The 25,428-nt window shown below is 49.2% G+C and overlaps 1 protein-coding gene across 1 annotated transcript in view; it reads right to left on the reverse strand.

Annotated features, from left to right (window-relative positions):
* Positions 1 to 22,454: 22,454 nt before the first annotated feature.
* The window catches only part of COQ10A (coenzyme Q10A), a 249,155-nt gene continuing 246,181 nt past the window's right edge, over positions 22,455 to 25,428 (reverse strand). The window contains exon 5 of the mRNA XM_069653743.1: positions 22,455 to 24,218. Within this exon, the coding sequence (XP_069509844.1) occupies positions 24,051 to 24,218 (168 nt within the window). The 3' untranslated portion in view covers positions 22,455 to 24,050. The remainder of the gene's footprint in view (positions 24,219 to 25,428) is intronic.

Consider the following 25,428-nt stretch of genomic DNA (forward strand, 5'->3'; position numbering starts at 1 on the left):
AGCTTGCTCCCCATATTTAGATTTAGGATTAAATCTGTGTTTTTCAAACTCAACGGAAGTTCAATAAACACCCTTTAACTGTGGTCACTTGTGTCTGTCTTACTGTTGATACCATGCCTTCCTTACACTATCCTGCCAGGTATTGCTTTTGTCGTGTCCCAGACCCCTGTGGTATTGGCTTCTTTCTCTTGTGTCCAAGACCCCTTAAGCTACTTTGTCAGGTCCGAGGCCCCCTTGGCTGCTCTTGTTCGGGTCCCTGACCCATGTACCACTGCAATACAGTCTGCCTGGGTTCCCAGTAAGCCTCCCGGTTTCCCAACCCTCCTCTGGTTGCTCACCGGACTGTCGGCTGCTTCTGGGTCTCTGGCCCCCGTTCGGAGACCTCCTCCTGCTTCCAAGCTCTGTGGTGGCTTTCTGCTTTTTGGGCGTCGCGTCCCGGGTCGACCACACTCTCCAGCTCCCTTGATCAGCTGGCACTTTGTCTTCCTGCTTCCAGACATGGTCCGGCCAAGGCAGAGCTTTCCTGAACGTCTTCGCTGGCTGGTAAGCGTTCCATCCTTGGCTGCTTCATTCGGCTACTCACCACGGGCACAGCAGCTCCCGGTTCCTCCAGGGAGGATCTCTTCCTGTGTTTGAATTTCCCTCTTCTATTTCAGAAGTACACAAATTCCAGCTCAAGAATAGAAGCCATTCCATGGGGATAAAAGAAAGGCTTTGTTCTAATACTTAGATATGATCTACAGTAAGTGGAATATGGGAGAGATTCAATATCAAAGAATCCAAGACAGGTGGACATGTCATAGGTTCTAGTGGTTTTATTGATTCTGGGGATTCAAAGGCTGGTTCCACCCGCGACTCTTGATCCTCTGCAAGTTCTTGCCATCTCCCTCTGCCTTGCTGGTGTAAAAAAAAAATTGCAAAATTAGTATTGTGATTACTAGAATTCCGCTCTTGGAAATGTACCCCTCTTTCTGGGAACTGGTCAGAGGAGCCAGCCGTCAAAGGGCCAGTGGCACAGTCTCCCCTGAGCTAGCGCTTGAAAAGGTCCAATTATCTGGTCTTCGGCACAGCTTAAAAAAGAAAAATCACCCTCTGGTTGACATATTGAGCAGCGGCCGAACTGCCACAGTTCTCAACTCTCTCTCTCCTCACCACATAAAAGGTGGCGAGCACCTCTGACACACCACAAAAACAGCTTTCCATGGGAGATGGTGCAAGTCTGTTTTAAGTGTGGATTAGTGAGTAGGGCACATTAGCGTTGCTAGGACAATGGAGGCCGAAGAATCGAAATTCAGAGCAGCACAAACATTGAGGAATTTAGGTGGAAGGTCACTACAGAGAAACACAGGGCGTCAATATGAAGCTCTGGGTTTCTTTTCCCCATCTTTTTTATGGGACATGCACAGTGAAAAAAAGTCTTCATGACTTGCAACAACCATGGTACTAGAAGAATGAATGGTCTGACAGGCTGCCTCAGTTGCAGACTCAAAAAGGTTTGAGGTTTCTGAGCTTCACGCCAAAATAGGCCCCTTTCTGTACCTCTAAGAACTTAAGAATGGCATCTGTCGGGGAAACCTGGAGACCTAGGGCAAATCAGAAGATGTGTGGTCTTCACCAGAGACTTTACAGGTGGGATCAAAGGCCTTGGAGGAGTCAATGGTTTCCGTGGGATGAATTCTTGACTTGCCCTGCTTAGGAGCTGGGTTCATAGGTGTCTCAAAAGGTTTTACAGGGTTTAGTTGGACCTTTACATTGGAATGGTATGCTTTGATATAGACGCTGTGAACCTCCGCTTTGAAAGGGAGGGTGCAAGCTTCAACTGCATGACTGGTACTGATGTAGTGGGCCAAGGCCGAGATGCCCACAGATGGTAAAAAGGTCACTGGCGTGGACCTCAGCAGTGGCCCTTTGGCCGATGCCTGCAGAGTAGCTCTCAAGAACCCCTGGGGTGTCTGAAGAACAAATTACTTCTGGTGATGCTCTTTCAACTGGATGAGCATTAACAGAGAGGAAGATGTAAATCACAGAAACTCCAACCCAACCCCTCTGTCGGGAGGGGCGATGAGGAATACGTTGGAGAAACATCCAGTCGAAAGAACATTACCAGGAAGTAATTTGTTCTTCAAATGGAATGTGTCCTCCCACGTATTCCTCATCTTTGATAGACTCCCATAGCAGTGCCTTGTAAGAGTGGGAAAGGAGAGTTTATTTTTGATTTATGCTGTGTAAAATAGCTTTTGCAAATCTGGTTTCCAGGCCCGGTACGGAATCCAAGCAATAATGCTTTGCAACGGCATGTAACGAAGTCCATGTGGCAGCATTGCAACTATCTTGCACCTCCCTCTGAAGGGCTGAGGAAGTGGCAACTCCTCTAGTCGAATGAGCCCTTAAGCCATCAAAAATGTCTTTGCCAGCTAGATTGTAGCACTGAGAAATACACAGGATTATCCAACAAGACAGCGTTTGTTTTGTAACGGCTTGTACCATCCTGTGGTCCGAGTAACCAACAGAAAGTTGGTCATCTTGTCTCAATCTAGAGAGCTTAATTAATACAAAAACATAACGCTCTCTTGGGTCCAGTCTGTAGTGCCTTTCCTCCTCTTTAGATGGATGTGGAGGTTAGAAAGCAGACAAAACAATTTTCTGCACCAAATGAAATTTTGACATCACTTTTGGTAGAAACGAGGGGCAACCCCTCAAGACTTGTTAGAGGATAAAGCCTGAAGCTCGCTAACCCTTCAAGCAGAGGTAATGGCCATCAAAAACAGTTTTTAATGAAAGCATTCTTAGAGGACAGGAATGCAATGGTTCAAAAGGAGCACCCACCGGGAAGTTAAAGGCTAGGTTGAGGTCCCAGACCAGAAAAACTGGCAGGAAGATAAGAGTCAAACCTTTCAAAACTTAAGACAATAGGAACCTTGAAAAGGGAACCTTGGTCCGGCGAGCACTTAAAAATGGCCAGCGCTTAGACTTAGAAGAAAAGACAACACGTTGACAGTGTGTCTCAAGCAAATTGGTCAATTCCTTTATCTCTACACCAGCTGCAAAACTTGTTTCAATGGCAGAGGTATAGAGATTTTGTCGCTGGCCTTCTGGCTGACAGCAACACCTCCATGACATCCTCTGGAAGGTCCCAATCTTTCTACCTTAGCCTCTCAGAAGCCAGGCATCAAGGTTGAGGGGTCTGATTTCTGGGTGAAGAATGTGACCTCCCTCTTGCAAGAGATCCTCTTTTGGGTAAGACGAATTGGAGGGCAGATGGACATATCCAGAAGTTCTGGGTACAATGCCCTCCTGGCCTAATCCATAGCAATCTGGATCATGGATTTCCCAAACTTTCTCAACCTGCTGAGAACATGAGGAATGACGGGGACCAGTGGAAACGCATACAGAAGTGGAAATTCCCAGTCCACCACAAACACGTCCCCAGCGCTCCTCTCCGAGGAAATTCCCTGGAGCAGAACAGGTCGAACTTTTTGTTGACACTGAATGCAAACTGATCCACTTGAGGGGTTCTCAAAGGGCAAACATCACTTGAAGGACTTCCTGAGCTAGTTCCCACTTGTGATAGACTGTGCCCTGCCTGCTCAGAGCGTCCGCTGGCGTATTCTCTTATCCCACTAAGTGAACAGCCACGAGAGAGATCCCTTCCTGCACGGGCCAAAACTAGAGCTGCATTGCCTCTGCACAGAGGAAGTGACCCTATGCCACCTCTCTTATTGAGATAATGCATGGCCACTGTTTTCTGTCACTATCCAGACATTCTTTCCCCGTACAGAGGGCAGAAAGACCATCAGCGTCAGTCTGATTGCTCTCAGCTCTAAAAGGTTGATGTGCGGTTTGGATTCCAACAAGAGACCAGCGTCTGCAGATTGTCTGCTCGTTGGTGTGTCCCAACCCCCCCAACCTTAGAGTAGAGGATTGCATCTATAATCACTGTAATCTCTGCCATTGGTTCCCAAAAAGGTTCCCCTTCCAACACATTCTCCTTGCAGGCCCACAACAGGAGCTCCTGCACGACCTTGTTTGGGATCTGGACCAGATCCGTCATCCTGCCGCAGAATGGTGGTCATACAGATCTGAGGGACCACTGAAGGGATCTCGTCCTCAGACGGGCCTCTGGCACCGAAGAAAAATGCAGGATGCCATGAGACCGAGCAACCTCAGAAAATTTAAGTCCGGAATACTTGGGGCACTCAAAAACTGTAACGCTCACCTGATTCCCGCAGAGTCGCCGGTCTTGACTGGGTGAATGCTGTATCTTCAAAGGTGATGTGTAACACAAGGTTGGCTCTTTGGGCTGGACCTCTGTGCACTGTATGTCTGACTCGAAGAGTAAGATGTCTGCAGATAGAAAATATGGGATTAATGAACTGGGGTTATTGGGTGCCTCTCTCCTCTTCCCTTTCTCTTCTCCTGTAGGACCCCAAAGGTTAACACCCTCACCTTAGGTAAGTGAACGCCGAGCTCTCCATCTGCCTCGGGGCAGGGTGCCGTAACCAGTTTCTTCACTGGATAAGGGCGCAGGCCTCTTGACCTCAGAGGACTGCTGTCCGTCGTTAACTGCACGAACGGTAAGTTCTGGGCACTTCAAATGTCTTAAAAGTCTTTTGTAATGATATCTCTTGTTTTGCAGGGTTCCGGCGATGGCGGATGGCGGGCTGATGAGAGTTGAGGATCGAACCCGCGTGAGGAATAGAAGCGTCTGGAAGCACGTAAGTAAGCGCTTGTAGCCTGCTTCACGATGCGCACTAACTGTCCCTTTTATCTTGCAGGTACAAGTTCGGAGCTTTAGAGAAGCTGAAGGGTGCTGGAATACCCACTGGATTCGGCGTGGGAAGGAGTAATGGCACGTGAGTAATAAAGTTGCCCAATGTCTTTAAACGCACCTTCTTTTGTCTTTCAGATGCGGGATGCAGCGCCGAAGGCCTCCAGAGCGTGCGAAGAGCTGGTAAGCTTTTGTCTTTCAGATGCCGGAATGCAGTGCGAAGACCTCCGGAGCATGCGAAGAGTAGGTAAGCCTTTGTCTTTCAGATGCCAGAATGCAGCGCGAGGCGTTGGTGACAGCCGATGGACCAGGTAAGAGATGCGCTGCCACTGAAGACCGTAGTGCTAACCTGTTCTTTCTTTGTCTTTACAGGTGCTGCTGAAGACTGGATTCCAGGATAGTAAGCCTTTGTTCCCTTAGGCCCAGGATCAGAAGCAGAAGACACGATGAGCGTTCTGCTGCAGAGAATGCAGAATAACGCAAAGCAAGATTCATCCATCGGGTGTGGTTTAAATAGCCTCCTGTAGTGCTTATGTGTCTCCTTCCACAGCCACGCCTAGGTAAGAAAAGAGTTCCTGCTTTCCAGAAGAGTTCCAGTGTTCTGAACCTAGGGAGTGGCTCCTGCCCCACCCAACAGGAAAAGTAGTCCCAAACAGAAGAGGATCAGGGGTTCAACTGGCAGGTAAGTAAGCAGCATGGTCTGCTGCAGGTAAGTCCACCCAAGCATTATGAGCCCGGCGCTTCCAGCGCTGGGACTGGGCATCTTTATGAGCCTGGTGCCACTGGCGCCAGGGCAGGGTCCAAAAGGTCCCAATTGGGACTGGCTGGCACTCGGAACCGGGGTTATGGGTCTGCTTCCAAGGGAGTCGGGCAAGTCCTGATCTTTTGGAAGCAGAGATCATGACAGAAACGCGGTTACCAACTGCAATATGTGAAGAGCCCTTACCTCAGTGGCAAAGCTTTCTCCAAGGAAGAATCCAGGACTGCTGTAATGAATTGCAGATTCTGGGAAGGTGTCATGTGGGACTTCTTGAAATTGAGGGAAAAGCCCAGTCTGGAGGGAGTGGCAGGTGCCGTCTAGATGTACCAGAGCCTGTTCGAGTGAACAGGTTCCGATCAGCCAATTGTCCAGGTAGCAGTAGATTTGAATCTGTCCCCTCAGATTTGCTGCCACCACGCCATCAACTTGGTGAAGACCCTCGGGTGGAGATCAGCCCAAAAGGCAGTACTCGAAACTGATAAGAGCTGCCAACAACGAATCTCAGGTACTGCCCGTGCTTGTGATGGATAAGCACATGGAAATAAGCATCCCGGAGAGCCAATGACAGGAACAAGTTAGTTACCTGTAACTGTTGTTCTCCAGCATGGGTCTGGCATGGATTCACATGCTCATGAATCTTCCCCGTCGTCAGGCTGGGAATCCTCGGTAAAGAAAAAAAAAATCAGTATCAGTTTTGTTTCTGATCTGTCTTTCTTAGTAGTAACCAATCATTGGTCTCTGGGTCATACTGCCCCCAGCCAATGACTGCCCTCTCCCTAAGCCCCTCCCCTGGCAGTCATCCTCAGATTTGGTAGCACGTAAAGTGGCAGTAGGACCAAGTGAAAAGCCGCAGAGGGGAAGGAGGGAGGGTTTGCATGTGAATCATGCCAGACCCATGCTGGAGAACAGTTACAGTTAAGTAACTTGTTCCTTCTCCAGCATGGGGTCTGGCATAGATTCACATGCTCATGGATATAAAAATACATAGCAATACACGCATGCACAACCACGGGAGGTGGCAAGGCTCAACATTAAGCATATCAGCAACTCAACATTAAGCATCTCTTACCTCCTCACCAGGCCCACCTTCAGGCGAACAGGTTGCGCAGCACTGCTTGGCCGACTCTGGACTCCTCCCTGGAATCCTGATCGACGCAGTAGAATCTCGTGAAGGTGTGCGTCGACCTCCACGTAGCAGCTCTGCAGATGTCCAGCAGGGGCACACCAGATAGGAACGCCGTGGTAGCAGCGATTGGTCTTGTCGAATGGGCTCTCGGACGGCCGGGCAACGGTCGGTTCGGCAACCGGTGACAGTACATGATGCAGCCAGAGAGCCATCTGGAAAGGGAAGCCTTCGAGAGGGCCTTCCCTTGGTTCACAGGTCCAAAATTCACAAACAGCTGTGATGTCTTCCGAAAGCTCTTCGTGCAGTCCACGTAGAACTTCAGCGCTCTAGCTACATCCAGCGAGTGCAAAGTCCTCTCAGCCGGCGACGGGAAGAAAACTGCTAACACCCAGGGCTCGTTGAGGTGGAAGTCCGGCGGCACCTTGGGCATGAAGGAGGGGTGCATCCTCAGCACCACCCTCGCCTCGTGAAAAGTCAAGTACAGAGGCTTGCAGGTAAGGGCCTGGATCTCTCCCACTCGTCGTGCGGAGGTGATGGCCACAAGAAACGCAGTCTTCCACAATAAGTACTTCAACTGGGCCGAATGCAGAGGCTCGAATGGCAGCACCATGAGCCTGCTCAGCACCACATTGAGGTCCCACGCCGGGGCCGGAGCCTTCACCGGTGGGAATGAAAGGAACAGTCCTTTCATAAACTCCTTCACCAGGCGATGGGACCAAAGCGATGATCGCCCAGAAGTTCTGGTGTAGCAGGAAATCACTGCTAGATGTATCTTGATGGAGGCATGAGCTAGCCCCGCCTTGGCCAGCGATAGCAGGTACGGCAGCACTCTCGGGCCGTAATCCGTAGGGGGTTAATCTTCTGTGCGCGGCAGACAGAGAACCTCTTCCATTTGTGTCCGTAGCACTTAAGAGTTGAGGACGCCCTGGCCTTTGCAAGCACCTCCTTGCAGTGCGCCGGGATATCGTACCCTCCAAACTCTAGTGCTGCAGGCGCCAGGCCTGCAAGTTCAGTGACCCAGGGTCATGATGAAGGATGGCGCCTCCTTCCCTGGAAAGAAGATCCGCATCCGTCGACAGCTTGACTGGGTGGGGACGCTGACAAGTCCAGAAGGTCCGTGAACCAGATCTGCCTCAGCCACGCCGGTGCAACGAGGATCATCCTGCACCGGGACCTCTCGAGTTGGTTGATGAATCGCAGAAGCAACGGCAACGGGTGGGGGGGAACGCATACAGGAACAGGCCGTCCCAGGGGAACGGGAAAGCATCGCCCATGCTCCTCGGCTGGGGAAACCTGCTGGCGAACCTCTGGCACATGGAGTTCGTCGCCATCGCGAACAGGTCGATCTGGGGTTTGCCCCATCGTTGGAAGAGTAGATCCGCTTGATCCTGACGCAGCTCCTACTCGTGGCACGAGCGCAGCTCCCTGCTGAGTGAGTCAGCGAAGGTGTTATTTATTCCTGCCAGATGGAAGGGCACCAGAAACATCCCCTGGGCGACGGCCCAGTGCCACAGATCCTGGGCCTGCTTGGATAGGGCTGGGGATCTGGTGCCTCCCTGCTTCGGGATGTAGAACATCGTGGTAGTGTTGTCGGTGAAGACCCTCACCACCTTGCCCTTGAGGGACGGAAGGAACTACCCGAGGGCCCATAGCACGGCTCGGAGCTCCAGGATGTTGATGTGGAGTGACCCCTCCTCCGGGAGCCAGAGGCCTCTTGCACGGAGATCTCCGTTGTGTGCTCCCCATCCCTCCAGGGAGGCGTCTGTCGTCAAAGTCTCCTGATGTGCCGGGGTCTGAAAGTCCTTGACCGCCGCGAGATACGCGTGGGTGCCCCACCATCGAATCGCTTGGCGGAAAGCCTCGTTGAGCGGGATCCTGTCTTCGAAGCTGCCCGTCGCTTGTATCCAATGGGCGTCGCGGAACTCTTGTAGAGGACGCATCCGTAGCCTGCACAGGCGCACCAGGTAGATGCATGAGGACATCATTCCGAGCAGGGACTTGATGGATCTCACCCTGCCCACGTCCGTGGCCAGCAGGTGCTGCGCCTTGCCCAAAATGGCCTTCGTCCTCTCCTCCGACGGAGGAGCCAGTCAGTCGCGCCACTGTATCAAGCTTGGCTCTCAGAAACAGTGCAACCGGCGGCGGAACCAGGCGGGATTTCATGTGGTTGATGGAGAATCCCAGATCCGTGAGCAGCTGGACGGTCTTCACTGTGTGTTCGATGACAAGTTCTATTGTCCTTGCCAATCGCCCAGGTAGGGGTAAACGTGGATCCTCCACAGGCGCAGCTGCGCCGCCACTGGTGCTAGGCACTTGGTAAATACCCTGGGCATCGACTTCAATCCGAATGGCAGGGCCTTGAATTGGTAGTGCCGCCCTTGGACTACGAATCTGAGAAATTTTCGGTGTCCTATTAGAATGGGGATGTGGAAGTAAGCATCCTTCAAGTCCAGCGACGATAGGAAGTCACCTTCCTCCAGCTGTCCCAGCACGTGCTGGAGGGTGACCATCCTGAACTTTTGGGCCTTGATGTATTTGTTTAACCAACGCAGGTCCAGGATGGGGCGCCAACCGCCTGTCTTCTTTCTGACAAGGAAGTACCTTGAGTATACCCTGGAACCGCAGACGAGCTCGATGGCACCTTTCTTGAGCATCGTCCTTACTTCTAACAGCAGTTGAGGGACGCGATTTTCCTTCCTTGCCACGGGAGGAATGCATGGGCACTTCTTTAGAAATTGGAGTGTGCCCGTGGGCTAGGGCATCCAGCACCCAACGGTCAGTGGAGATGGACTCACACACGCTGATGAACTTCGCCAGCCGGCCTGCCACTGGGGTGCTCAGGTGGGGGCCCGACGCTACGGCCGATTCAGTCCTGCTTGGCAGCGGCCTTGCCGCCGAGATCATCCTGACTTGCCGCGTCCTCTGTAGGCCTCCTGCGATGAGGAGCGGGCCGCTTGGCGGTACGTCGAGGAGCCGCCGCCGGATCCCTTGGAGGGACCCTGTCTGCCTCTGGCATTCCGAAAGGACGTTGTTGCTGCAAAACTCCCAAGGCCCAAGCCGTCTCTGTGTCGGTCTTGATGGCCTGAAGTGACTCATCGACTGTCTTTCCAAACAGGTTTTTCCCGTCGAAGGGCATGTCCAAAACTCTGGTTTGCACGTCCTGGCGGAAATCTGTCACCTTGAGCCATCCCCGCCGTCGAAGGCAAACACCATTGCCCAACTGGCGGAACCCGTTGTCAGCGATGTCCGTGGCGTGGTCTGACGCCACCTCACATTCCTGCAGAATCTCCAGGGCCTCCGCCCTCTTGTCGTCCGGTAGGAAGTCCCGCAGGGGAGTGATCTTGTACCACAGCTCCCTGTAGTAGCAGGCCACAAACGCTAGGGCGTTGGCAGCCTTAATTGTCGTCGCCGCAGACGAGATGACTAGTCATCCCATGGCGTCCAGTTTCTTTACCTCGCCGAGGTGGGGAGGTTGAAGTTGATGCCGTCGCCGTCGCCCCCGCCGCTTTCTTCTTGGCCGCCGCTGAGAAGACCGAATTCGGGGTCGGCTGTGCCCTAAGGCACAAAGGGGCAGAATCGGGGACCCGATACTTCTTCTCGTAGCGATCCCTCTCGGCAGGCGTCGTGGACGGGTTCTTCAGGAGAGCAAGTCCCTCGTCCCAGATATCGTCAATCAACGGCACCGCGAGGACCGTCTTCCTCTTGGCCTCACACTGCTGATAGAGGAAGCCTTCCTTCTGTTCTTTGGGGCAGAGCTGGAAAAGCTTGGATGCCCTGGCAATCATGGCGTGGAAGGAGCCAATTTCGTCAGGCGGGGAGGCCCGAGGGAGTGGTGACGGAAGGCCCATCCCGTCGGTACCACCGTCATCATCTGTCCCCATCGTGGCCGTATCTGTTCCCGTGTCATCCCTAGGATCAAGGGAAGGAGGTGAAGGCTGAGCAGGCCGCAAGGGCTGGTAAGGCGGGGGGGGCATGAACTCTCCTCTGCTTGCTTGGAGGGCTGCCCGACGGGCCCAGTTCTGCTGGGTCGTCTGTTGGGGTTAGAGGCAACCTTGTCCTTACCTCCGTGCATAAGGTTTGGATTGCCATCAAAATGGCCACCGAGTTATCCTGGGGCTCGGGCACTGGCTACGACGGGCGCGATGGTTGCTCCTCCTCCACGGGAGCCTCGTCAGCGCCACCGCTCTCTTCGTCCGCCTCCTCGGGGTTCCTCCCGTGGGACCGGACCTCCCCGAACCTCTTGTCGAGGCCCTTCACAACTTCAACCAGCTCCTCCTCAGAGGCTGTATCCGTGTCCGTATGGGCCACCGCTCCCCCCCTCTTTTTCCACCAGGGTCTTCACGGGGGTCTTATCGATGGGCTGAAAAGAGGATTTCCCTCAGCAGTGGCAGGGAAACTCTGGGCCCTGGGGTAGCCTCCACAGGCTTTGCAAGGGCCGCCGCGACTCCCTCAATAGAGGCCTTAGCCGGGTGAAGCAAGGCCTTCACCACCTTGGGCGCGCTTGAGGCCTTCACATTGCGGGGGAGGAGAGGGGAGGGGGTCACCACCTCGCTCCCCCTCGGCTGATTCCTTCGAGATCGACCGGGGCCTCTTCAGAAGCTTACCCGGGTTCCCGTTGGCTCGTGGTTGATGGCGTCGGTGAAAGTGTGCCCTGCCTGGCAGCTGAGGAGCCCAACCCTTCGGCGCTCCCGGTGCCCGTGGACTTGCGGTGCTTTGCCTTCTGTTGGGCCCCCGTCGCCGGGGCGCCCTCACAGGACTTAGGAGACCGCTCGGAGGACTTCTCACCTGCTGGGCCCTTCTCCAGCCAGCTGGCAAGGCGGATCCGACGATCCCTCATAGTCCGTTCCGACAAGTTCTTGCAAAACGCACAGTCCTTCTCCATGTGCGTTTTGTCTTTGTGAAGGCAGTAGAGACATCTCGAATGCTCATCCTCCTTGAAAACATTCTGTATTCCGCATCGAGGGCAGTTCCTGAACAGCTTGGATTGGGGCGTCAAGCTTCCCTTGTCCTGGGCCATGTCCATGAGGTAGGCCTCAGATCTTCTGGAATCCTCCAAGAAACATAACTCGATGAATCTTCGCCCTTGAGGGGCGTAGAAAATTCTGAAATGGGTCCCCGTTGATCGGAAGTAGAAACGGTGGAGCTTGAGGCACGAATGACCGAAAAAAAATGAGATTAAACTCTTTGAAAAAACACAAAACGCAGTAAAAGCTTGAGAGCTATAGCACGAGGACTCCCAACACTTGAACGTGCGGTAAAAATCGGAGGATGGCTGCCAGGGGAGGGGCTTAGGGAGATGCCAGTCATTGGCTGGGCGCAGTATGACCTAGAGACCAGCAATTGGTTACTACTAAGAAAGAGATCAGAAATGAAACTGATACTGATTTTTTCTTTACCGAGGATTCCCAGCATGACGACGGGGAATATTCATGAGCATGTGAATCCGTGCCAGACCCCATGCTGGAGAACCACCCAGTCCTGGAACTGAAGGGCATGGAGGAGCAGCGAGAAAGTGACCATCTTGAACTTGTCCTTCGAGAGGAACTTGTTCAAGCATCTCAAGTCCAAGATGGGTTGCAACCCTCCGTCCTTTTTCGGAATCAGTAAAAAAGGAGAGTACCAGCCTGCAGGCACTGGTTCTATTGCACCTTTTTCTAACAGGATTAGAATTTCCTGTAAAAGAAGCGGATCTGGTTCTTTCAAGGACTGGCCTCTGGAGGGACAGTGCAGAGGTCTTTTTAAAAAAAAGGAGGCAGTACCCATGGGCAACTGTCTGTAGAGCCCAGGCATCTGTAGCAATACTTAGTCACTCTTCCGGATGCTGGGTCAATCTGCCTCCCACCACCAACATGTGGCTTAAGTCTTTAAAGCGCTTTTGAAACAAAAGACGTTGTGGATGGCAAAGAAGCAGAGGATGCAGCGGCACCTCGGCCTGTACAACCTCGGGAGCAGCAAGGCTGCCTCCTCTGTCCCCTCTGGGAAAACTAGCCCCTCGTTCTTCCAACAGAGGAGTAGAATCGAAAAGAACGGTTTCTCATCCTTGAGAAGATGGAGTAGACCGACCCTGCCGAGGCTGCCTAATTGCTACCCTAAAAGATTTAGCGGCTGCCTTATAGGATTTCAGCTTCTCAAGGCATTCATCTGCTTTGGATCTGAATAAGTTGAAATGGCACATCCAGAAACCTGGATAGCAGTCAAGGGTGCACCCTGACTTTCTTAAAACGCCCAAGAACTGTACGTGCTCCCCACCTATGTTCATTATTTATTAATGTATGCTTTGATCAACTTATGCTTTTTAATTTTTTTCTTATTTTTGCTTTTTCTTGCTCTTTTTCAATAGTTTAATCAAACCAATTTCAATAAAAACATGTTTTTAAAGTACTGGCAGCCATAGAGCGACTCACACAGTCAGCTGTGTCCAAACCCTACTGCAGGGACTTGCATCGCGTTTTTACCTTCTTGAATGACGCTCAAAATGCCTTCTCTATCATCACCCTCTGGGATGTGCGAAGGTGCCATAGCTGCCACTTCCCATAAGGTATATGTAAACTTGGCAAGGCCATAGGTGGCGTTTACTGCCTCAAACGCCATACTCCCAATAGAGATGACTCTTCCCCAGGGTGCCCACCCTCTTATCCCTATCTGGTGGAATTATGGGGTATGCTGCACCCTAAGTAGATGCCTGTACCACTAGGCTTGGGTGTTTTGAAAGTAATTCAGGGTCCATGGAGGATGGTCTACATTTCTTTGTAAAATACTTATGTACCGCAAGAGTAGAGTCTGGCTTTCTCCAATTGTCCAAAACTCTATTTTTGACTGGTGCATGGAATGGGAGAACAGGGTCCTTAGGTGGCCCCTTACCCAGAATAGCAGTCGAAACATCCTGCGTATACGCCACTGTAGATCTCCCCCAGCCCAGGTGGTCTATAACCTTATACTTGACCGATCTGTACGAAGCATTTGCATGTCCAGACCCATCTGGAGTGCCAAAATAAAACCTCTGGGGAAGTGTCAAGACCACTGGCCTTTTAAAGAGTGTCCACAAGGTCTTTCATCTTGGGCTCTTCAGATATGCGCTCCTCTGGAACACCAGGAGTGATAATCTAGCCCACAACCAAAAACAGGGCTTTCCTTGTCCACCTCCTCCTCATAAATAGACCGGACTTGAAAGTCATTTTTAGCCTGCGGTTTGTAAACCTTCGATGAACTAGAAGACTACGTTGAAGGCTTCGACACTGCCACCTTTGAAGCCGATGGACTCGACTTCGACACCTTCAATGGTACTAGTTGGAGTGAGGTGGACTCTTCCCTCAAGGCGTCAGCACTCGCTGTCCAGGCTCTTGGGTCCACGAACAGCGGCTTTTGATAACTCTGTCGGCATTCGGCACAGTGGGATCAGAAGTCTCTTTCGAAGGGGTTGGTGCTGCCACATTTGCAAAAACCTCCAACATTTGGAGTCAGAACTTTTCCAACTCTGCTTTAGAAGCCCTTTTACTCAGAAAGTTTACCTGTTTTCCATCACACGAGGAATCCAACGAGGTCGATCTGGAGCGAGGACACCTTTCCCTAGATCTGCTTGATGAAGAGCATTGAGACCGCAAACTGGAGTGTATAAGCAGGTTTGCCGTGCCTCTTCGATCAGTGAGGAGAAACATGAGGAGAAACATCCTCAAGCTCTTATCTTCAGACGATTTGGCCGTCAACGGAGTAACCCGAAGAGGATTTAGGGGAGGCGAGGGCCTGCCTAAAGCGAGTTTCCCGGCTTTCTCTCTTTTGAGGCTTTAACTGTCATAGATTGGTACGAGCCACAGTCCTCGACATTGTGGCCCGACCAAGCACAGGAGACTTACTCAATACGGATCAGTTATGGACATTTTAGAACTCCAGTCAGCACATCTCTTGAATGCCATTTTCAAACTACACAGCAAAGAATAAATGCTCAGGCGAGTGAACCATTTTGAGCAGCTCTGCAGAAAAACGGAAATAACATACTTGAGATGGATGGAGGCCTACAAGGGAAAACAAGGTCAGCGTTGACGCAAAGCGCCCTTAACTGTGAAAGGATATCGGAGTATTATCAAAGATGAGAAATACGAGGGAGGAGACAACCCATTCTAATGGGCTCTTTTGGATCTGAAGTCAGAACCCTCCAATCTGGGCTTTCATGGAGCAGGTACAGCTCTGAGCAGAAGCCTTAGGGCAAGCTTTCGTCCTTTGGTGTGTGCCTTCAGCTCAAACCTTTTGCTGTCTGAACCTGGATTATGACATTTGGCAAAATGGCACTCTTGAATTGTGTGACTTTTAGGAAGACAACCAATGCAAAAACCCTGATCGTTCATACATTCTTGCCACCAGGAGAGGCACATTTGTCAAAGAAATCTACATTTAAAATCCAAAATGAGAGACGTATATTGCCTAGTTTTCCCCACACCCTACCTCCACTAACAAAACACCCTCAATAAGGTTGTTAAAAATGAGAGACGACAAACCAAAGCTAAAGGATTTGAGATACAAGATTCTCCCTCAAAGGGTTGAAAAAAAAAGAACTGCCTGTAAATGTTGTAGAGTGCATGATGGTCATCAGAAATTACCACCTGCCTAGCAATTGCCTTAATTTTTCCCTCATATATAAGGTTGTTGGTCTCATGGCTTCTTTCCCTTTGTGAAACTTCTGATGTAGAAATCCCTGCTGTGGGCCCACAAGTGTGTTTTATTTTGAGAGAGGAAAAAAGTAAAAAGCATGATAGACCACATTTCAATGATGCGATTTTGCAATTATGAAATGTAAAGGATTTTGCTATTGAGGTTTCCCGTACATTGAGATTGTTGAAAACTTAATCTCCTTTCCAAAGACAAACCCATGATTCAGAACTAAGACTTTCTAAGCCTGAATTACTTGTAACCTGCACCATGCTTCTCACCAACCTTGTAAGAGTTGTAACATTTGCATATACCTATGCTCTTTATCAAAGTGATACTCTCCCTCTATTTGAGTCTTCCATGCTCCCCTCCAAAGATCTAGCCTGGATCACTCATCGCCAGCTACAGGGTGAGCAAAGGAACACTTGAGGTTAGCCTAGGTTTAGGAACGGAAATCCAGCACCTGGACACAAGGCTGGGAATTGCGACTAACAGACATGCAGTTAAAGAATTCATCAAACTCATAAGACAGCCGCAATCTTTCAGAATGAGGGCTACCCTTACAGAGGGCTTCGTTTGAGACTGCGGCAGATGACCAGGTGATATTTTTTAAGAATCACTTCTTTAACTTTATAGATTTAATCTGTAGAGGGGTAAAGCGTGTTTTTCCAACCAATAGCTAAGTGGAGAGCATCATTGTGCATTTTGGTTAAAGGAGGCGAAATACAAAACACAACTGCTTCCCAACAGGAGCTCCTAGAACCATGGGCCAAGCGGGTGCATCTGTACGGGCTACGGAAGAGCCCGACAAGCGTGACTGTAGTCCATTGACATTTGCAAACAAAAAGTATAGTTTCATCATTTGTCTCAAGCTGAGCAACAGGTTCCTGCAAAAACTATTTTCTACAGTCCATGAAATTAAACTGTTGGGAGGAGTCAAAGCAGTGGAAGACCGGTATGAACCTGGATTATTCCACCAAAACCATACAGGATTATACTTAAGGCGGGGAAAGAGGGCATGGACACAAACTACGTAACTGTGTCCTTTAACTTCTTTGTCACCATTTTCACTAGGTAAATATATCTAGCAGCCAAGTTATGGACATCTGGCTGTCTCTAGGTTGGGTGGAAGCACAACAGCACCTCTTGATATGCAAAGGTTTGAAGACCAAATGAATAAAGGTGCAATTCATGAGCACTTTGCTTAGGTAATGTCCTTCGACTTCTACTTCCAAGTTTCCATCAAAGTTCGTGAGTTGTGTCCTGGATGACCAGGGAAAGGATCCATGCTTTTGTCCGAGGTAGATTTAGAGGGACCAGAAGAAAGTCCCAAAGTTTAAACTATGCAGGCAAGCTAAGGGAGTGAGGGGACCTAAGAACGATCAGAGTGCTCACTGATAAATCCAACATCTGAAGCCATAGTCTGCATCACTCCCACAGTTGACCTGTATTTGTACATATGTACACAAATACAGAGGTATCCTCATCATATTGATATCTATGCTCTTATCTGTATTTATTGATGTCTAGACCTACCTGTAACCTTTGGTCAACCTACCTGTTGATTTACTATTTTCCAGCCCCCAGTTACCTCAGGGTTAAGTGCACGATACAAATAATAAACAAATACAAAATACAAAAGACAGAACAGAAACAGGCGGCTGAATAGAAGACAGCAGTGACATTTCAAGATTGGGTCTCTATAAAGAAAAGCTCCATAATCACATTTTTACATAAAATGTTTTCAAATGTGGGTGGAAGAGTTTTGTTCCCCAAAAATGAAGAACAAGGTGTCATGAGCGCTACTCCCGAGGAGCCAAGACTGGCCCAGCGTCCCCGGAAGCAGGCTCATCATCCACACCCCCGGTTCCAGCAGACCCCTACAGGGGCCCTTTGGACCATGTCCTGACGCCACTGGCGCCAGCCTCATAAGGAACCACAGTCCCGGCGCCATGGGCGCCGGGCTCATATTCTTAAAGTGTGCAGTAGTGATTGGGTGGACTTACCTGTGGCAGACCATGCTGCATACTCACCTAGAACAATCCAAGCTGGGTGAAGTCCCAGCCACTGGCTGGGAGGGACCAATCCTCTGTTACAGGAACTCTTTTCTTACCTGCGTGGGGCTGATGCTAATCCTCGGACACTGGAACTCTTTTCTTACCTGGGTGAGGCTGGAGGAAGAATACGCACCAAAGCACTTCTCCACTATTTAAACCACGCCCGATAGAATTCACGTGCTTCGCGTTATTCTGCAACAGCAGCAGGACACTCACCGAGTCGGCTCCTGCATTCCAGGTCCAGACACACCCTCAGCTTCTCGAGCAGCAACCTGTGGATGAAGAAAAGGCACAGGAACATCTACTCACCAGAATTCAGCCACAAGAGTCCAGTCTCTGACAACCTGCAAATAAAGACAAAAGGTTAGAAAACGGGCAACACGCTTGCAGCTGCGCTCGCTTACCTTATCCATCCGTGATCACACCAGAGTTCACCGCGGCCTTCGCTTCGGCACCATCCCAGCACCTGGAAGACAAAAGACATTATTAGAGGTGCCTATTTTGAAGTGGCCACAATTCAGTAATACTTACGCGCTTCTTCACGCGCAGCAGCGGCAGCATCACCCTCAGCATTTCGGCACCTGAAAGGAAGGAAAAGACATTATCAGAGGCGCCCATTTGGAAACGGCCACAATTCAGTTATACTTACGTGCCACCGCACGTGCAACAGCGGCGGCATCGCCCACAGCATCTCGGCACCTGAAAGACAGAAAAGGACATTATAAAAGGGTGCTCCTTCAGAAGCGGCCTCAGATCTTCTATACTCACGAGCCTCTTCTTGCACAGCAGTGGTGGTGGTGTCGCCAACAGCTCCTCGGCACCTGAAGGACTATTACAAGCCACAAAAGGACACTGAGCCTAAACACTGAAATCATCCAGTGATGTAACTGGATTCCACGCGCCCCTGCACCAGAAGCAGGATGGAGAGCTCGGCTTTACTAAACCAAAAGGTGAGAGTTCGTGGAGACCAGTCGAGAACCAAGAAGTGGGAAAAGCAGAAGATTGGTGGGAGAACTTTTTCAACCAGCTTGTAATTAGCCCTTTTTCTTCCACCTGCAGAAAACTCACCTTACAAGCCAGACTGTCAATATTCGGAGGTCCTGCCCAGAGCGTCTTCCGAGTTCTATGCCTCATCATAGTCATAGAAGCAACTGTAGCAGTCCAGTTTGGGTCAGCGCCTCTGTGGGAATCAGGTGAGCGTTACACAAGGAAAAGGGGTTGGTCCCCTTTCATTGATTGTGCTTTCAGTCAAGCAGAATCCTATGGTGCAAAGCAATGATCTGCAAACAGTCTGTGGGGAAACACGTTACAGCACTGGTTCGCTTTTCAATTGTTCAGTATGCCACTCCACCTGCACTACTCTTGCTCCTAACTGCGCTTGCCCCCTCAAGACGCCTCCTTGGCCATCTCACCAGGTCGGTCACATCAATATGGCCCTCCCATGTGCATGATGTAGTGCAGCCTCACGTTGCATGTGTCTCACTCCTGCTGCTCATGTCCAGACCCCCCTCCCTTTGGAATCACCACAACCTTTTCCATGTCACTTCCACCCCTACCCATCAGCCCTCCTCCACACCCTCTTAATGACCTACCTGCCTGCATTCTCACCAGCTGTCCCCCCAGCCATAACCAGGGTCCCTAGCAGCTTTGTAACATTGTCTACCCATAAGTTAAGTCACTACCCACTTCCCCTCAAAAACAAACCAGCTAGCCAAGCAAGGCGGCATTCTACTACAGCACAATCCCACTCCCCCCCTCGAAAACAAACCAGCTAGCCAAGCAAGGCAGCATTCTACTACAGCACAATATCACTCCCCCCTCAAAAAGAAACCAGCTAGCCAAGCAAGGCGGCATTCTACTACAGCACAATCCCACTCCCCCCTCAAAAACAAACGAGCTAGCCATGCAAGACAGCATTCTACTACAGCACAATCCCACTCCCCCCTCAAAAACAAACCAGCTAGCCAAGCAAGACAGCATTCTACTACAGCACGATATCACTCCCTCCCTCATCAAAATACCAAACCTAGCCCTGTACCCACTTTGATCTTTCCCTCACGTCCCATCATTTCCACTTTGCGTCACCACCATTGCAGTTTGTCACATGTAAAGCTGCCAGTGAGTTGGATAACATATTGGAAAACTGAACGCATGTTGAACATTGAGAATCCCTGCAAAAGCCCTTTGATATCCTAATTGACCCATTATCAGCTGTAATCTCTCTCAAAGGGCTCCATGTCATGGCCCCAGGGTACAAATCCATAAAGCAATTTGGGGGATACTTTAGCCCCACAAGTCCATCTCTCAGTGGGACTCAAAGAGATTACCAATAATTGTTCGACCAGCAAATCCACTATCCAATGGCAACAAGAGCCAAGTCCTTGGTAGTAGCACTGTGAGCCATGAAATGCAGTGGAGAAAATTAAGACTGACTGCCCCTTCTGCCCAAACAAGAGTCTGGATGTTCGACCTGGCAGGAACATCACAGTAAGCCGGATCTATGTGTTTACTACGACCCCCAGAAGTCCAACGGCCGAAAAAGTAAACTTTTTATTTTTAAACCCCCATTAAAATACATACATATGCGGGGAGGGCCTGCCCCGCAGCCCGCACATACTATTATATCCCATCCCCCATATATATGTGGTGTAATGGGGTGTGGGGGGAAAAATCGGAAAAAGAAAGTCGGAATTTCAGGAGTCGGAATTCTAAGGATGACATTTTGGTCTATTTCCCAGTAAACCCAGATGGAAGACCATGTAACCGGTACCTTTGTGCAAGAACTGGTGCAGCGCTGCTTGGACACGTCAGGGTGAGTTCTAGTGGTGAGCATAACCGATACATCGAAGAGAATCAGATTATTCCTTGCCAAATTCCAGTGTACTAAGCTTAAGAAACCCAGTTTGCAGCGATGCAGACAGGTGTAGCAGGAGCTCTACTTAAATTTGACTTACGTGCAAGGAAGTCCCAGAACTTCGGCAGAAGACATGCGATGATGTGGGTACACTGGTGCACACTGCTTCTGCTGGATCTGGCCAATGGATTTCCAGTAACATAACCTGCTCAGTCACAAGATGTGCATATGCACCTTCAGCCAGGAACAATCAAAACCTGTAAAATTATGGAAGAATACCAACCAGCAGAAAACTTTTGCTACAGGCAACCAAATGTCCCTTCCCTAAAATTGACCTAATTTTAACAAGGTCGGACTATAACCAGTTGTGTGGGAGCATATTCAGCGTATTCAAAGGCTTTATGTCGGAGGAAAGGCTCAAGTATACTACAGAGTGGCACAAGTGCATTTGCTTTGAAAAAGGGACATTACTTGCTGTGTTTGAGAAGCCCCCGTCACCCAGGGCATTATGCCAGATCATAGTATGTATATTCATTCATGGGATTTATAAAGCACAAACCTAGATGGAAAGCAATGGTGCAATGTACACAGGGGACACCCACGGTGTTACAGGGGGGTGCAGGGGTAGCTGGAATGAGTAGCAGGTTCTGGGGTTGGAGTGTCTAAAGGGGAAGTAGTAGAGTTGAATGGAATGACCAGCGATTCACAAGATGGTCTTACGTTCTTTCAGCAGTATGTGTGAATGAATAATATGAACTCTCAATGTATTGAAATTCTCCAACATCAGTTAAATACTTTTTAAAAATCAATTTCTGAAAGTAACATTATCTACATAAGAAGATGGAATGTTAAAACAAAATGTGTTCAAATGTCCCAAAATTGGCTGTCATGGGTTTCTTACAATCCTCGCCTAAGTCGTGGCAATTTTATATTTTGGGAAACATTTACTGCTATTAATATAAAATGAGCAATTCAGATGATAACCGTGCCACATATCACAGCATGCATAGGAATGTGCAAGCAAGTACTGGAAAAAGAAAAAAACAGGAACACAACAGCTTTGAGATACAAACTCTAAATATAATTTAGAAACAATTTGGGGTGAGAAAAGATTAACAAGGTGTAATGCCTGCATGCACCTTTTCAGGTGATGAAACCCAGACAGTAACAGATTTCCTTTATTGGTTCTTCTAAAATATAGAGAATTTGTACTGAAAAGTGATACAATGGTCCAAACAACTCCTCCATGAACGTAGAATGAAAAGCTTTCGCTAAGTACTTGAACACCAGTGGAAATGTTATGATCGACTAAAAGGGTTCATTCGCAGACTGCCAGATAGTGGCGTGCTCCTATCGTTTCTCTGCTCCAAATCATCCATACACTGACACACGCCAAATTCCAGGAGACCATGGCGATGGTTGCATTGCAGGTGGCATTGTCAGTCTGAGAACAGATAAGGCCTCTCTGGGATGGAGTTTGATGAAGCTGGTAAATGTACCACAAGAGCTTAGGCAACAAATGGAGTAACAATTTATCTACAATCTTGCAAAATTCTGAAGATTGTAGTTTGCATGAGCTTGCTCATTGTAGTGTGGGTGAGATTAAAGAAATGTGAACAGATTTGCCAGCTTCAATGTGCATGTTGGATACAATTTTGAGAATACATATGCTCAGACAAAGAAAATGGCAACACTGCTCTCTATAGGAATCATTACCCACCTTGCATGTACAAAGAATAGTATAAACTGGAGACATTATATCCAAGCATTAACCAAGTAAGCTGGCAACTTCATTGCCGATTTAATTAGGGATGAGACGTCAAATAAAGACCAACACCATTTCTCATCCAAGTACTCAGTTATTGCACTAAGTGTTCAGCAACGTCCTGCGGCAATTAGAAGATTCCATGAGGTAGTTAGTATGCAGTCTACATGGATTCAAGGCTGTGATATATTTATACCACCCAACTACTTAAGAGATGTAGGTTCACAACAAACGGAGAATAAAAAAGGAATGGACAATGATTGCCTCATTCTTAAATATGGCATTTAACAAGTAACAAAGATAAGTCAGTCAACTGATCTGTACAAAGCAGGAATATTTTCGAACAGCTGCCATGCTGGCTCCGCAATAAAAAGAAAAGGCAGGAACCCACTTGTGTGAACATCCCTGGCCTCCAAAAAGAGTATTGGTGCCAGTATCCTCCAGCTTTTGCACAGTGAGATAAATTGCAAACAGGCAACAGAAGTGGAAAAATGCCATGGGAGAAGCCATATTTATTGTTATTCCGGAGTGTGTGGCACAAGTTGTAACTGAAGCAGTCATGCACATCATCTTTGATTTACGTGTCCCAGTATTCCCAGATGCTAGGTTGGCACTGCCCTTCTACCTCCCCCTACCCACAATGTTGCCTGTTACGTATAGTCTTGTCTCCTTGCTATGCCTCAGGGGGGGCAATCAGTGACTATAGCCTCTTCTTTCAGGTACATGCATTGTGCTCTAACCCCATTGTCAAAAGCCCAGAACCAGTTGACATTTCTCAAGGGATGAGTAGGAGAGCCCCATTTCTCCAGACCCTGGTAATAGTCGTAGCACCATTGTCCTAAACAAATTATTAAATGTTGGACCCACCAGTCTCTGTCCGACCTTGAAGTATGCGTCACAAGCAACAAAGTTGGCATGCACACATGCCCGTTTTTAGAGGTCCCCCTTCAGTTTGTGTAGCACCTTTTTCCTCAGACAATAAGTCAATGTTCACTATTGCACTTTCATGTGAGACCCACGCCTCAATTTATCAGGCCTACGCAGTTGGCACGTCTGATCATTATCCAAAAGTCCCTGCTCTACATACCCCTACTTTGGTTTTAAAGGTCCACTGAATTCTCAAAAACGCACACGTCGGGCACAGTTAACACATCAAAACTCAAATCTTATTTGGAAATACTCAATGTTTTAGATTAGTCCCACCCGAATCCCGCCCACATCTGCACGCCATTCAGTTGGTCTCAAGATGGCCATGCTGTTGGTACATCCCTCATTTTGTTCTGTCACCAGTTTCTGTCAAATGCCATTGCTACAGCCCTACACCGCCATAGTATATTTCCTGCTTCTGCCATTAAACGAATTCTGTTCTCACATACCTTTCTACAGGTAGCACTGCCTTAATTATCTCTAGCCCCAGGCGACTAGAATTGTCCTATTGAGCCGCCATTCAGTCAATATCTTCCGCTATGGCCCTTTGTAGAAAGCCCATCATGCACCATGAAGTGTAGGCTCCACTTGCCTGCAAGTTTCAAAGAGTTGCAGAGTTTGAGACATCCTTTCAAAAATGCAATATTTTGTTCCTACTTCATGTCTCTCCCTTCAATCACCACACCAGGTCGGGAAAGTTTTGATAAGAAGCAACAAAGCAGGCCTCCAATATTCAGTAGAAAGTTGTCAGTGGAACAATGATTTCAGATGAGAACTGGATTCCATGTAAAAGAATACACTGTGTGCGCATCGGATTCACTGTTGAAGGCCCTCAATTCCAGTGCTGGTCCATGGATCTGCTGTGCAAGAACTGAAACAGGTTTGCATTAAACTTTTAGTGAGTCAGCGACAGACTGATCTCACAAGTGTACAAACAGTTCAAAGGTCTTAATATAAATTAGATGCTTTCGTTAACAACCAGATTGGGGCAGGGGAGGGGAAATCAAATAAATAATATTTTAAAAGAGGGTGTTTAAACACCACCTCCTCAGCTCCTGTGCATATAGGTATCCCTGCCCTCCCGCCCAACCCTTTAATTTATGGACTCGGCCTTTTGTTGACATGCTTGGGCAGTGTCCTTTGAGAAAGAGCCTCACGTCTGGTGCACCTCATGAAACATAAGCTCCCGTGGGATATTAGTCTCTGGTCCAAAAGTCTTCCCAGCGCGACGTTCAAAAGCGGCTACCATCTGCTTCACCACCTCGTCGAAGAAGACTGTGGCAAGCTGGGAGTGGAGCAGCGACCGGAACTCAAACGAAATCTGAGGAAGAGGGAGGCCACATCAGTTACAACATTTCTTTTTAAAAATAAGAAAAAAAGGTTTTAAACATGGTGAGACAGCATGATGCAGGCAGAACAGAAGAACGTCACTAGCCAGGCATTAACAAGAAACGTTTCTTCTTTGTGAGAATCAACAGTACATTTGTGGGCGACCATGTTGTTAATTTTACCTCAGCATAACAAGCAGAGTCCTGCACAAATCTTTACAGGCAAAGAAAAGTCTATGTATGTAGAGGTTTACTTGTGTGCTCCTAATCATTAGTCAACTTTCTTTCAAATTTGGGCGGAGATAGCCTCTGGAAGGGACACGATCAGAACACATACAAACCGGCTCGATTTTTTCAAATGAAAAACCACCGCCCTACACAGTGCTTCCTCAACACACTTGCCATCCAGCATTAATAAGAGCCGAACTGAGCCTCTGGATACCCACTTTTCAAATGGCTTGCAGAGGGACCTGCCTCTGAAGAGTAATAGATTGCTGAATTCTCTCAGAGGAACGTGATTCACCTTCAAAGGAAGGTCATGCTCCGAGAAACAGACTATAGGAAACCATCCAAAACAAATATGCCTTCAAGGCCTGCTTTCCCCAATCAGTATCATGAGCGGTGAGAAAATGCCTCTTAAATCAGATAGCCTTGGTACGGACAAGGTACAATCTTAGGGCCTCCCCCCCAGCATTGGGAGAAGCAGAAAAAGACCAGAAAGGAAAAGAGCAGCCTGGAGGGGGAATAAGCAGAGAAGAGACAAGCCCAAAGTGGACCCAGACAAGTAGTGGATGAGGCCTGAGGGACCATCTCAACCTAAGGAGAACCAACAAAGGTGTGGGTCCCCAGGTCTATATCTGGGGCATGTGCCCCCACTCGTGGATGACTCTCCCCCCCCCCCTCTTTAACCCCGGGGCCCCTGCCAGCCGAGGGCAGTATCCGAGTGGCAAGAGAAGGAGAGGACACCATGAGGGGCGAGAGTAGGAGCGGAATCTGTCCCCCCAACCAACTGCCCTGCGGGACCCCACTAGAACCAAGTAAATCGGGTTGAGATGAGGGCCCCCAGGACTTGCACCTGGGGCGTGTGCCCACCTTGAGGAAGACCCACATCAAACGGTGACAAACACCAAGATAGACAACACTGGAGCAGGCAGTGGACCTTCCTCCTGAAGGGGGGGGGGTGGTCTCGTCCTACAAACACAC

Source organism: Ambystoma mexicanum, chromosome 3q (assembly GCF_040938575.1).
Source record: "Ambystoma mexicanum isolate Mex_15411 chromosome 3q, UKY_AmexF1_1, whole genome shotgun sequence".
Lineage (NCBI taxonomy): Eukaryota > Metazoa > Chordata > Amphibia > Caudata > Ambystomatidae > Ambystoma > Ambystoma mexicanum.